This window comes from Poecilia formosa, unplaced genomic scaffold (genome assembly GCF_000485575.1).
Source record: "Poecilia formosa unplaced genomic scaffold, Poecilia_formosa-5.1.2 Scaffold82, whole genome shotgun sequence".
In the NCBI taxonomy this organism is placed as follows: domain Eukaryota; kingdom Metazoa; phylum Chordata; class Actinopteri; order Cyprinodontiformes; family Poeciliidae; genus Poecilia; species Poecilia formosa.
The window spans coordinates 1595980-1608570 of NW_006800021.1; the positions used below are offsets into that span (position 1 = coordinate 1595980).

At 39.0% G+C, this 12591-nt stretch overlaps 1 protein-coding gene and 1 long non-coding RNA gene across 2 annotated transcripts in view; one reads left to right on the forward strand and one right to left on the reverse strand.

Moving 5' to 3' along the window:
- The window catches only part of piwil2 (piwi-like RNA-mediated gene silencing 2), a 16860-nt gene extending 6874 nt beyond the window's left edge, over window positions 1-9986 (forward strand). The window contains exons 8-23 of the mRNA XM_007557045.2: window positions 391-515; window positions 743-823; window positions 902-1015; window positions 2477-2665; window positions 2796-2880; window positions 3318-3410; window positions 4036-4176; window positions 5445-5558; window positions 5642-5830; window positions 6666-6767; window positions 6906-7022; window positions 7946-8034; window positions 8209-8314; window positions 8432-8685; window positions 8764-8871; window positions 9404-9986. Of these exons, the coding sequence (XP_007557107.1) occupies window positions 391-515; window positions 743-823; window positions 902-1015; window positions 2477-2665; window positions 2796-2880; window positions 3318-3410; window positions 4036-4176; window positions 5445-5558; window positions 5642-5830; window positions 6666-6767; window positions 6906-7022; window positions 7946-8034; window positions 8209-8314; window positions 8432-8685; window positions 8764-8871; window positions 9404-9560 (2064 nt within the window). The 3' untranslated portion in view covers window positions 9561-9986. The remainder of the gene's footprint in view (window positions 1-390; window positions 516-742; window positions 824-901; window positions 1016-2476; window positions 2666-2795; window positions 2881-3317; window positions 3411-4035; window positions 4177-5444; window positions 5559-5641; window positions 5831-6665; window positions 6768-6905; window positions 7023-7945; window positions 8035-8208; window positions 8315-8431; window positions 8686-8763; window positions 8872-9403) is intronic.
- A 491-nt stretch (window positions 9987-10477) lies between these two features.
- Window positions 10478-12591, reverse strand: part of LOC107836760 (uncharacterized) — a 573704-nt gene continuing 571590 nt past the window's right edge. Inside the window, exon 2 of the long non-coding RNA XR_001662713.1 lies at window positions 10478-10517. This is a non-coding gene — a long non-coding RNA (uncharacterized LOC107836760). The remainder of the gene's footprint in view (window positions 10518-12591) is intronic.

Below are 12591 nucleotides of genomic sequence, written 5' to 3' on the forward strand. Positions count from 1 at the left end.
CCCAGCAGCCCATCATTTTTTGAAGTAAAAAAATGTTTAAAGTTGACAGGAAATTTTAAAATATCACTTGATAATCATGTGTTACTGAAAGATTGGAAGATTAATACCTGAACACCAACTATAAAGTCTTAAAAAATGCAAACATTTTACAAGGACTTAAAAAAAGTCAATGCTTAGCCTGGTGGGGGCACAAGGAAAGCCTTGTGGCCCGCCAGGTTTAAAATACATTGGGGGAAACTCTGAGTATGTCTTGAATCAGTTCCTTAGCAGATTGGAATGCTCTGCGGATTAGTATAACTAATTAATAGCTTTTTTACCTTGCAGATAAGTGAAAAATAAACCCAAACTGACAGTTTTCTTGTCTGCCTTTAACCTTTTGATGAGATGCAGGAGGTCCTTTTAAAGAGCTTAAGACGGACTGATAACCAAGAAATAGAAATCAAAATCCAGATGACAAAGATTTTGCCCCCAAACTGTGACCTTTGCATCCCGTTCTACAATGTGGTTTTCAGAAGGTATTTCACAAATTTGTTTGGTTCTTATTTTTGACACTAAATGTAACCTAATGAAATCTCATACATACATTTGTCTGAAAGCAATCCAGACTATTTTAAGAAAATGACTGGTTTCTTTTATATCCCTTCAAGGCCTTCCTTCTGGGATGTACATTTTTCCACAGTGCTGTAGAATAATGTGTAGCTGCACAGATAACTGGATATGACCATAGTTTTTCTCTTTCAAGGGTGATGAAAATCATTGGGCTGAAGCAGGTGGCCCGAAACCATTATGATCCAGAAAGCGCTGTTGTTCTTGAAAAACAACGGTTAGTATCAAGTTTACTTTCACCCTCAGAAAATTTGACTCGCTAACATATTGAGCATTTTTCTGTTTGGCTTCGTAGGCTTCAAGTGTGGCCAGGCTATGCGACCGCTATTAAGCGCACAGATGGAGGTCTGTACCTGTCTGTGGAAGTGACTCACAAAGTTTTGCAGAACGACTCTGTGCTGGACTTGATGTGAGTTTACACTTCAAAATAAGGAGCCATTTAGCCTTCTTAGCAGGAGCTCCCAGCTCCGAATGAATATTTTAGCAGTTTTTGTTTCGTCTTGATGAATTTCCCTAATCGTGCTAAAGTCTGTCAGAAATGTCAACCAATTTATACATTGCTTATTCCTACATTCCTACATGAACAGATGGTTTCTAAAGAATTGGAATATAAAAGGTTGATTTAGTTCACTAATTCAAATTACAACATTATTACATACACAGTATGTAATAAACATTTGTCTGATAAGTTTTCAGATTAAGAGTTACAGCTAATTCAAGGGCAAAAGTCTTTTTCATTAAAAGAGAGTATATTAGAGTACACTGTCGTGAAATAATTTTTAATATAGGTATATATTGAAGGTATGTTCATGTACTATACAAGGCTTGTTTTGAATTAATTTCACGTGTAGCATTGATCAGCCCGTGGCTCTGCTGAAGTGTTATGAAAACCTAAAGCCCAGGATTCCTGATCTTCCTCTTGGCAGAACTCTTATCGACTCCTATGGGCTTTAGATCTGCCCAGTTTGTTGGCCAATCAAGCACAGTGATACCATGGCCATTAAAGCATGAAGTGCTCCAACATTCCCTCGTAGACGACATGATTTGTCTCCTCAGATCACCCACTATGGACATTTCACACCAAACCTCAGACAAATTGAAACTTGTTTTCAAGAGAACATAAGACCACTGAACACAGCCGTTTCATCCAACACCTTAACCTGAGACATCGCTGATGTTTTCTCCTGTTCAATTTTTAATTAGTATTAAAGAATATTTCACTATTCTGAGAAACTGAATCTTGGGTCTGCATTAGCTGCAAGCCAGAATCCAGTCAGAAAATGTTTGGAATATATAATTCCTGGTGTAATGAATCTTTTAGTAAATAACTTTTTGATAACATTCTAAGTTGGATGTACAGTAGATGGACATCTATTGTCATTTTTTGTGACAAAGCCAAACTGTGAGCTCCACATACTCTTCACAGCACACTATCTAATATATCCTTCATGTCTCTGAGGTGACTCACAATGTAGAATGTAGCAGTTTAGTTTTTTCTTCTGTCATTTGTGTTTATTAAATTTTTTTTCACACATTATCTGTAAGAAACAGGGACATTACACAAATGTCACTGTCTATTTTGGGCTCTTTGTATAACTTGATGGGTTTAACACTGTAATATTCTTGTCTGTCTTCTGGGAGGGAACGGTGAAAACTTTCTGCTCAAATACGTATTTCCAGATATAATTGAGATGATTTGTTGAGAAGCTACTTGGCTAATGACATCTGAATTTGTCCATTTATAATTTCATAATCTCGCCCCAGTATCTAAGTTTTGAGGAAAAGTACCACAAACCGAGGTATGGGGCTACTTAAATGAAATTTTTTAAAAAAAAGGAGAAGCCTCAGCCGTTGTCCTGGTGTCTTGTAGGAACATGCTGTACAGACAGAGCAAAGAGAACTTCCAAGATGTGTGCACCAAAGAACTAGTGGGAGCCATAGTTATCACACGCTACAACAACCGCACGTACCGCATCGATTCCATTGAGTGGAATAAGTCTCCTAACGACACCTTCACTTTGATGGATGGCACTAAAACCACCTTCTTGGAATACTACAGGTGAGACTCCTCTGCTCCGTCTTTGAACTAATCAAATCTCAACAGGAAAAAGTGCAAGTCCGATAAATATTTTGAGCCAAATCAGAAATTCTGTTCAAGAACAAATGTCCTGCTTTTGATTTTGTTACAGTAAGAACTATGGAATCACAATCAAAGAGATGAACCAACCATTACTCCTCCATCGACCAAAGGAAAGGTCCAAACCAGGAGGGAAGGTAAAATCTCCATTCATCATCAGTGATTTCACCATGAATTTAAAAGTTTAAAACGACACATTCATAGTAAAACATTCACTGTCTTTCATGTGGACAGCTTAGTTGTCATCCATTACTCTTGTCAGGGTATACTACCACCACCTACTGGTGGCAGCAAGTCTTGCTCAGCACCACCAAGTTTAAGGTTTTTTGGTGCCAAACATGGTGGATTTTGGAATAAATGTTTTTTTTTCTCTCTAATGTTTTGTAAAGAATGGATGTCACTGCTTACAAATCAAAGAGTCAAATCCACACAAAAATTTGACATCAGTGGTCAGCTACCCAAAAACGATTAAAACTTTTATCCTGAATAAGAAAATAAAACTTCAAATTAAGATGCTCAGGGGTTTATCTTCTTGCTCTTTCAGTTTTGTTTCACATCTGTTCCTTTCTTGCAGCAAATCATCACCGGTGAGATCCTTTTGGTGCCAGAGCTCTCCTTCTTGACAGGAATCCCAGAGAAAATGAGGAAAGACATGAGAGCCATGAAGGCAAGTATTGCTGGGCCATAACCTTGTCAGCATTTAGTCTACCAAAACTTTGACCTCAATACACAGATGAGACAGAATTTAAAATGTAATCTAATCTTTGTTGTGTTTTTTAATGTAAAGAACATTCATTAATTGTTTTTAAGTTTCTTGAATTCTGTATGTGAGGTACATGTCTGAACTTTTTAAATGATATATTATTCACAGAATGCTACAAAGTTTTTCCTCACCAAAGACATGTTCTGTTTTTTGATGAGGAAGTAGGAGGACATATTTCTATGCTTTTATCATCTTATTTATTTTAATGATGTTCAGCACTTTGTCTCAGCTGTGTGTTGAAGTGCTCTATTAATAAAGTTGATGATGATGATGATGATATTGCTAACATGATTATTCATTTAACATCATGAGATTTGTCTTACACATTTTACCAGTGGTGTTAAAGATAATAGGATTTCTGTTCTTGCATATTTTAACAAATTTTATTATAGTGTGCTAAATACATCTGTTATATAAAGAGATTAGGACTATTAGTAGATGAATTAAAGTGCTTTTAGGTAGCAATGATGGCAAAAAAAAAAAAAAACACTTGGGGTAAATGTTAATGAGTGTCTTAACTTTTTTACAGGAGCTGACCAATCACATCAACGTGAGCAGTGAGCAGCACACCAACTCCATAAAGCAGCTTCTGAAGAACATCAGCTCCAATCCTGAAAGTGTGAAGGAGCTCAGCCGATGGGGGCTGGAGATCGGCTCAGACATCCTCATAGTAGGAACCAGTCACTACAGAGAAAAGTTTTTAATTACTTTGTGTTTGGGGAAGACGGTAATGCAAAGTTCCTCAGTAAATGTGGTGTCAGTGGTGGTTTTATTTTTGCAGTACCGGGTCCAACAAGAGAAGTCTTGCTCAAAGTGCCTGATGCAAATCTGACAACAGTAAACTTTTTAAATTTTTGTTTTAAGCATTGAAAATGTATTCTTCAAATGAAGTAATCATCAAAGCCAAAGTTCTTCAGTCCTTAAAGTTTAGAGAAAAAAATTATCCTGAATCTTTGATGTTTTGGTGGTACAAACTAAAACGTATTCAGCAAAAAAAACACTAACCACTGACACCATTTTTGTTGATTTGAAGAATGTGAGAAGTCAAATTCACTCAGGTGTTGCACCAGCCGGTAAATGATGCATTCAATTGAAACAGGTGCATTGAAGCAGCCGGTTGTCTGAAACATGTAGAACAGGGATCCCCGAGGACCATAGCTGGAGACCACTGTGTTAGAAGACAAAATGTGGTGTCAGTGGTGGTTTTATTTTTTATATTTGTCGTATGACCTAAATGTCATCTAAGTGGGCTTGCCCTTATTTACTCATCTAAAGACAAAGTGCTGCAGGTGTTTTTTATTCAGAGACCTATATGTGCTCTGCTTGGTTTTCTAAAGAAACATGTAGCTCTATGCAGAAGTTGGCCAAAATATGTTTTCATGGCTGATTAGTTTTCATTGTGTTTATACTTTAGCTGTTATTTAACCTGCTGTCTGAATTTTTGATCCGCCACTCCAAACTCTTGGCGTCTTACTTGTTTATTACAGATATTACTCTAAATCTCTGAAGATTGTTTATTACCAAACTTACAAAGTAGAACGTTCCTCAGGAGGATGGAAAGAAGATGTGGCAGCAGGTTTTGAAAGGTCTTCTGATTTTATTTTAACGATTTGATGCCGGATCAAATTAATTGGCTATACATTCAGCACAGCACATAATGTTCTGGATTCAGTCAAAAACAACATTTAGCTGCTCTTCAGTTTCCATCCTTTGTCATTAAAATATGCCAACGTGTGATTATTTAAAAATTGAAAAATATCATCTCATCTCGTGCTTCATTTAATGAGTCTTTTTATATTCAAAATATTATCTTTATGTTATTCAGTTAATATATCTGTGCTGGTTTTAGGACATGTTCTAGTTTTGACTGGTACATCTTAATGATGACCCATTAAATGGTCAAAGTAGCTCAAGCTTATTTTTCCCCCTTTGCTGCAGATTCAAGGAAGAACTTTGCCGCTTGAAACCATCTGTCTTCAGACGTCTTGCTTTGCGACCGGAGCTGATGTTTCCTGGTCCAGAGAGGTTGTGAGAGACACTTCAATCAGCTCTGTAAGTGACAAATGATAGTTTTTGTTTTTATAATACGTTTGAGGTTGTTTGTGAAATAATTAACGGATCCATATTCTTCCCAGGTCCCTTTGAACATCTGGGCAATCTTCTACCCTTCTCGTTGTGCAGACCAAGCTGAAGAACTTGTTTCCACCTTTAAGAAGGTAGCCGGACCCATCGGGGTACGAATGGCTCGCCCCATTAGAGTGGAGCTGCGGGACGAACGAACTGAGACGTACGTCAAAAGTATCCACTCTCATCTCACCAGTGAGGTAAGGGATTCCCTCCCACTTTATATTAAATGTATTTCAAATTTATCCTATAATGTGTTATAATTAGAACTGTGTAATTTAAGTTCTAGTTTTGTCGATGTATACTTGTTTATAGTTGCAGCTAAGATAAAAATGTATGCAAGTTGAACCCAACCTCCCAAGAAATTTATATTTTAGGTATTTTCCCAGGTGTCCCATCTGTTAAATTAATGATTTAAACAAGAAATAAAATTTAATGTTTTAGTTTAGTTTAGTATTGTTGTGTGTAAAACTGTTGAACTGTCCTTGTTTGTTAATTTAATGTTAAGTCATGCAAGTTAGAAATGGATTTTGAACTCTGGCTGGTTTTCCTCTCTTCCAGTAATGTCTGTGTGCTTTGTGATGTAAATGAGTGTGAAAGTCTAACACAAAATTTCCATAGAAGCAAACAAAGGCTTCTGCAAATCTCAACTTCTCTGCCAGCAATTTTTATTGAACGTTTTTAATAAATGCATAATTTACATGTATAGCCTAAGACCTCTTGACATTTTGTACATTGATGAATAGCAGGTCTTTCAGACTAAAAGTAATACCAGCTCAGCTGTATTTCACACAGTTTTCTACTGTTTCAAGAATAGTTTCTAAGTTTTTCATGCCTTGCACTGGACTGCAGTTAAAGTTAAATTTGCTTAAACTTTGCTAACAGACACAAAATATGTAATAAACTGTTTCCACTGAGCAAAATAAGTGTTTTTTTTTCTTTCTTTAATTTTACGAAGACCTTTGTTCAAATCTTATTTAATCCTTTAAATGCAATGAAGTCAACACTAAGTTTTAGTTTCACACCTGTGTGTAGCCCAATTTGCAGCTGGTTGTGTGCATCATGGTCGGCAATAGAGATGACCTCTATAGCGCCATCAAGAAACTGTGCTGTGTCAAAAGCCCGATTCCTTCTCAGGTCAGTGTTGTTTCTGGTTTTGATTTGTTTTATTGTGTTTCATCAACAATAATCTTGTGTTTAAACCCAGAGGGGTTGACATGTTTAAAAATATGTATATATTACAATTCAGATACTGAAAAGTAAATTTGTTTCTAGGCCATCAATGTCCGGACGATATCTCAGCAGATGAAGCTGAAGAGTGTTGCTCAGAAGATTCTGCTGCAGGTGAACAGCAAGTTAGGAGGAGAACTTTGGACCGTCAACATCCCTCTGGTGGGTATCAAGTCGCAGAACAGCCACAGCCTGACTGATTTTTCAGTGCACAGGATAAATCAAAGAACATGATGCTCACAGATACTGATATTCCTCATCCCTGACATCTGATTTTATTCTGTTGGAGCTTGTTCTCCAGCTTCTTCTCGTACGCCTCCTTGATTCCTCTAATCTTGACTTTAAGTTGCTTTATTATTCTCAATTATTACTTGTCTCCCTCCCTGAAGACTATTTTTTTTCTTTATTTAGCAATGGTTCTTTAAGTCACTAAATGCTATTGGGGAAGCATTTGTTCTTGTGGGGATGAAGATGAAGTTCAGTCAGTCTCACATTTAGTCATGGTATCGATGTCCTTTCTGTGTGGCTAGCACAGTGCATCTCAGTCTGTAACCTCAAAACAATCCTTTAGGGCTTCTTCTGCTTCCTGTGACCATCTTCCTATAGTTGTATTCATTACAGGCTGTCTCAGAGCAAGGGGTCTATAGTCAGAGCACAGAAGAACAAGTCTATAAACTGATTTACCCACAGGTTGTCTTGCTCTGGAGACATATACGTCCCTGATGTTTGCATTTAAAAAAATTCTCTATTTTCTCTGGTAGAGCAGTTTTCAGTGGAAACGTTGGATGTATAACAGAGTGGAGGCCTTATCAAAAGCACCAGATGTTTCCACAAATAAATGTGGAATTAATGTTTTGAGTTCCTTTTTATTAAAGTGGCAGCTACTTTGAGCAGTGCAATTATAAAATGGAAAAAAGACATTTGTTTCAGATACCAAAATTATCTACCAGTAAGTTAGGATTTGTGGTGGATGTACAGTTATGCATGCTTGCAGCTCTTAAAACCAGTGGTCCCATAACATGTTCACAATGGGCACCATTGGTGCAGATGTTCTGTTTACAGCAAATTGTCTCCCATTCAAACAGAAAAACCTGATGGTAGTTGGAGTTGATGTTCACCATGACACCAGCAAATCACATCAGTCAGTCATGGGATTTGTTGCCAGCGTGAACAGGTATCTTTCATGTTTTTATTTACTTTTCCTCCAAATGACTCAATCCATGTTTTGAGGTAACATCCCTCTAGTAGTTTCTGAAAAGTGCACCTTCGAGTCACAATTGTAATTTTTACTCTGCATTGTAGCTTAATTTGAAAAGAATCTGAATTGATTTGTCTTTCTCTCGAGTAGCTCCCTGACCCGTTGGTACTCCAGGGTTACCTTCCAGACGCCCACAGAGGAACTGATTCATGGTTTCAGAGTTTGCCTGCTGGCTGCACTGCAGAAGTACCACGAGGTAACAATCTGCACGTGTGCTTAACAACTCAACCTCCAAACGGCAGACGGTGGTCCAGATATAAATCACAATAAACTAATTAGCCAAAACACAATGTGTTCTGTTTGCTCTGTACAGATAAATCACAACCTGCCTGAGAAGATTGTGGTGTATCGGGACGGTGTGTCTGATGGCCAGCTAAAAATGGTCGAGCAATACGAGATACCACAGCTGATCAAATGCTTCGAGACGTTCCCCCGCTACGAGCCCAAGCTGGTCTTCATTGTGGTCCAAAAGCGCATCAGCACCAACCTGTACTCCTGGGCTTCGAACAGCTTTGGCACACCTCCACCTGGAACTGTTCTGGATCACACCCTCACTCACAAGGACTGGTCAGTTTGATTAGGCTTGATAGGCTACTTAGGCAAAGCAGCTGAGCAACTAATTTATGTTTTGTGCCTGACGTTTAGGGTGGACTTTTATCTGATGGCACATCACATTCGTCAGGGTTGTGGACTTCCTACACACTACATCTCCCTGTACAACACAGCTAACCTCAGCCCTGACCATTTACAAAGGTAAGTGCTCTACCCACATCACTCTGAATACACTGTGATTTACAGACACCTTGCTCATAACAAGGTGGCTGTATAGATCTTTGCTTGAAATATATAATGAGATAAACATTTTAAGAAGCAGATTTTTACCGTGACTTTATATGTAAACGTTTTACATGCACGGCAACAATATCAAAGGACAGAATTGGCAAGAAACTTGACTCTTCCACTGAGAAGTCCAAATCCTGATGTTTTCATTTTGCAAACTTTGATGTTTCAACTTCTGAGTAAAAATTATAAAAATCTCATCAATCATCAGCCCTCATAGACAATAAAATGATTTTTGTATTGCTTTCATACAACATACTGAATGTCCAAGTCTGTTCCCAGTAAATTTTGAAAGTATTTGTCAAGAAGGTGGTACTTGGAAAACTCTGTATTTGGTAGTGCTTGTTATAAATGTTTGAACTACTGATTTAGACTGTTTTTCTTTCCTGAACTTAACAGCTCGAGTTCTGTTAAGGTAACTCTTACTAATTTGGTCTCATATCAGGCTGACGTTCAAGATGTGCCATCTGTACTGGAACTGGCCAGGGACCATTCGTGTCCCAGCACCATGCAAGTACGCCCACAAACTAGCGTTCCTGTCCGGCCAGTATCTGCACTCAGAACCGGCTATCCAGTTGTCCGACAAACTCTTCTTCCTCTGAGCTGACCCAGTTACCAACACAAGTCATTAAACATACAGCTTTGATGAAGACATGATGCTATAGTAATATTGAAACCTCACAGATTTTACGTTTCTATGTCAAAATGATCAAAATGACTAACACATTGTGTGAAACACATTATAGTTTTGGGGATTTTTTTAATGTTGGAAAAAATGTGAGAATGTGACATCCTGTTTATGATGCAAGGTTTTCAGTGTTGCAGAAGGTTTGTATTGTTACTGTTCTCTAAATTTGTTCCAGAGCTCTCAGTTTTACCCTTTTTCCCCCAAAAAAGATTTCAACAAGCCTTTTTATTTTGTTCCACATTTATGCTGCTGTATCAAAAAATCTGTAGTGTATTAATTTTGCTGAAAGTGTTGTAAAGCTCGCAATAAAACTGAGCATTTAGGATGTTATATACTAAAGATTTCTGCTTTGGCCACATTTTATTTATTTAAGTGTAAGATTAATATATTATTGTGTTTTGGCTATATTTAATTTCAACCACAGGAGGTTGGGTAGGGAAACTATTTTAAATCTCCACAAGCATACATATGTACATGTCTTTAAACCTTGGATTTATAAAATGGTATTAAGGAAAACTGTTGCTTTCCTCCCTAACTTGGTAGTTTTCAACTCTACCTACAAGCTACCTGAGCAGGGAGTGTTCACAGCAGAAGGTCCTGGTAATTAACACCTGTAGAGGTTGAAGAAATGTTAACCCACCATATTAAATGTGCAAATGTAAGCCATAATTAAAATATTCAAAATTATTAGGTCCAAACATAAATTGAGGCTTGATCCTTCTCCTTTTTTTACCAATACTTTTTTTTTATCTGTAGAATAAAATATTCTGCTCGTGGATTTCAAGATTGATCAAAATAGCACAAAAAGAAATGTCATTTTGGACATGTTTATGAGGATGTACAGGTGTTGTCCAAGTGTGCCATTTGGAGTCTAACACGTTTGGGCCTGCCAGATCTGAAACGATTGACCGGCATCCTCCCCCACCACTGCAGCCAACTCACCACCAGGTTGTGGTCAGTGGACAGCTCTTTTCACCCGAGTGTCCAAGACGTACAGCCGCAGATCCGACGAAACAATGTCAAAGTCGATCATCGAACTGCGGCCTAGGGTGCTCTGGTGCCAAGTGCACCACAACATGGCCATGTTGTGCCTGAACATAGTTAGTAATGGACAATACGTGACGAGCACAGAAGTCCAACAACAGAACACCACTCGAGTTCAGATCAGGGTGGGGCCGTTCCTCCCAATCACGCCCCTCCAGGTCTCACTGTCATTGCCCACGTGAGCGTTGAAGTCCCCCAGCAGAACAAGGGAGTCTCTAGCATGGGCACTCTCCAGTACCCCCTCCAAGGACTCAGAGAAGGGTGGGTAATCTGAACTGTCGTTTGGCCCTTAAGCACAAAACTGTTAGAACCCGTCCCCCCCACCCGTAGGCGGAGGGAGGCTACCCTCTCGTTCACCGGGATAAACCCCAACGTACAGGCACCAAGATGGGGGGCAACAAGTATGCCCACTCCTACCCGGTGCCTCTCACCGTGGGCAACTCCAGAGTGGAAGTATGTCCAGCCCCTCTCAAGGAGACTGGTTCCAGAACCAGAGCCATGCTTCAAGGTGAGACCGACTATTTCTAGCCGGAACCTCTCAACCTCACACACAAGCTCTGGCTCCTTCCCCACCAGAGGTGACATTCCACGTCCCAAGAGCCAGCTTCATTACCCATGGGTAAATGGGTAAATGATCTTGAGGCTTTTGCGAAACGATTGTTTCCTTAAGGCATGGACTGTGTTGGAGTTTAAAATTTTTCCCAATTGCTACTTTAGTGTGTTAGTTTCATGTTATGAAGCTTTCCAGAAATGGCCTGCATTGTAAGCAATTTATATCTATACAGACAGACTCAAAACATAAGAATTGTTGGATACTCATTCACTGGAGTGGTCTCTTCCTCAAAGAGTTCTGGAGATTCACCTTCGAATACGCCATCTAAAGTGTATGAACAGAGCTCATGGGAAATGAAGACTTTGCGGAGAGCATTATATGCATGTCCTAGACATATACCGACAATATCCTGGTCGTAAAAGTTTGATAGATGGCTCCATATTTGCTCACCCAGTCCAATGTTGCAACTCTCGGCTGTAGCTTGTTGGTCGTTGTTATCTCTAACTTTTCCTTCACTGGAGGGTGGAATTACCTCCGGTAAGGAGGTTCTGGGTTTCTGGGATTCACTACCTCGAGGTCTGGCAGTGGGAGTAATGGTATACTGTCATACGAGAATTTGCCGAATTGTTTTTTTTTTTTTTTTTTTTTTGGAAGAGTTAACTTCATGTGGTAAATTTAGTGATTTCAAAAGGTCTACACCAGACAACGTCACTCCTGCGCAAAAACTTCTGTTTTTTTTTCCACCAGCCCCAGTCCGGAGCGTCTCCTTGAGTTAAGGAGGGAGGCAAGTATTCTAGTTTTCTCCAGAGCTCTGTTATCCCTTAAGGTCTCTACATAGCTGAGTTTCAGTTTGGGTTGGTTAAGATTATGGAGTCCCAGTCCAGCTCCAATCCCGTTTGTTGCTTTGAGTAACAAACTCATTCTGTCAGATGTTTACTGGCTTAATTTCTCCTCAAAAATGTTCTTAAATATCCAATAATAGATGTACCAGAGGCTCTCACTTGGTGAAGGAAGTTGAATATACAAAAGCCTAACTACAGATATCTTCGGTATATATACACAACCCCTCTGTGACGCCATAAGACACAGAAGGCAGCTGACGTCAGCAAGGTGAATCCCAGAGCGTATGGCGTGACAGGTTAAAGCTCGAACGCCATGTCACGTGAGTTTTATCTGCAGATAAGAGTAGGAGGCGAAAATGGGCCATCCAACTACAGACATATTTACGTTTTTTTATGTGTATGTTCCCAGACGGAGGGGCAAACCGATTAACATCTCTTACTATACCAATCATATTGGTGTGTGCACAGCTTCACACCAGATTACTAACGCCAGTATGAAGCAGAGG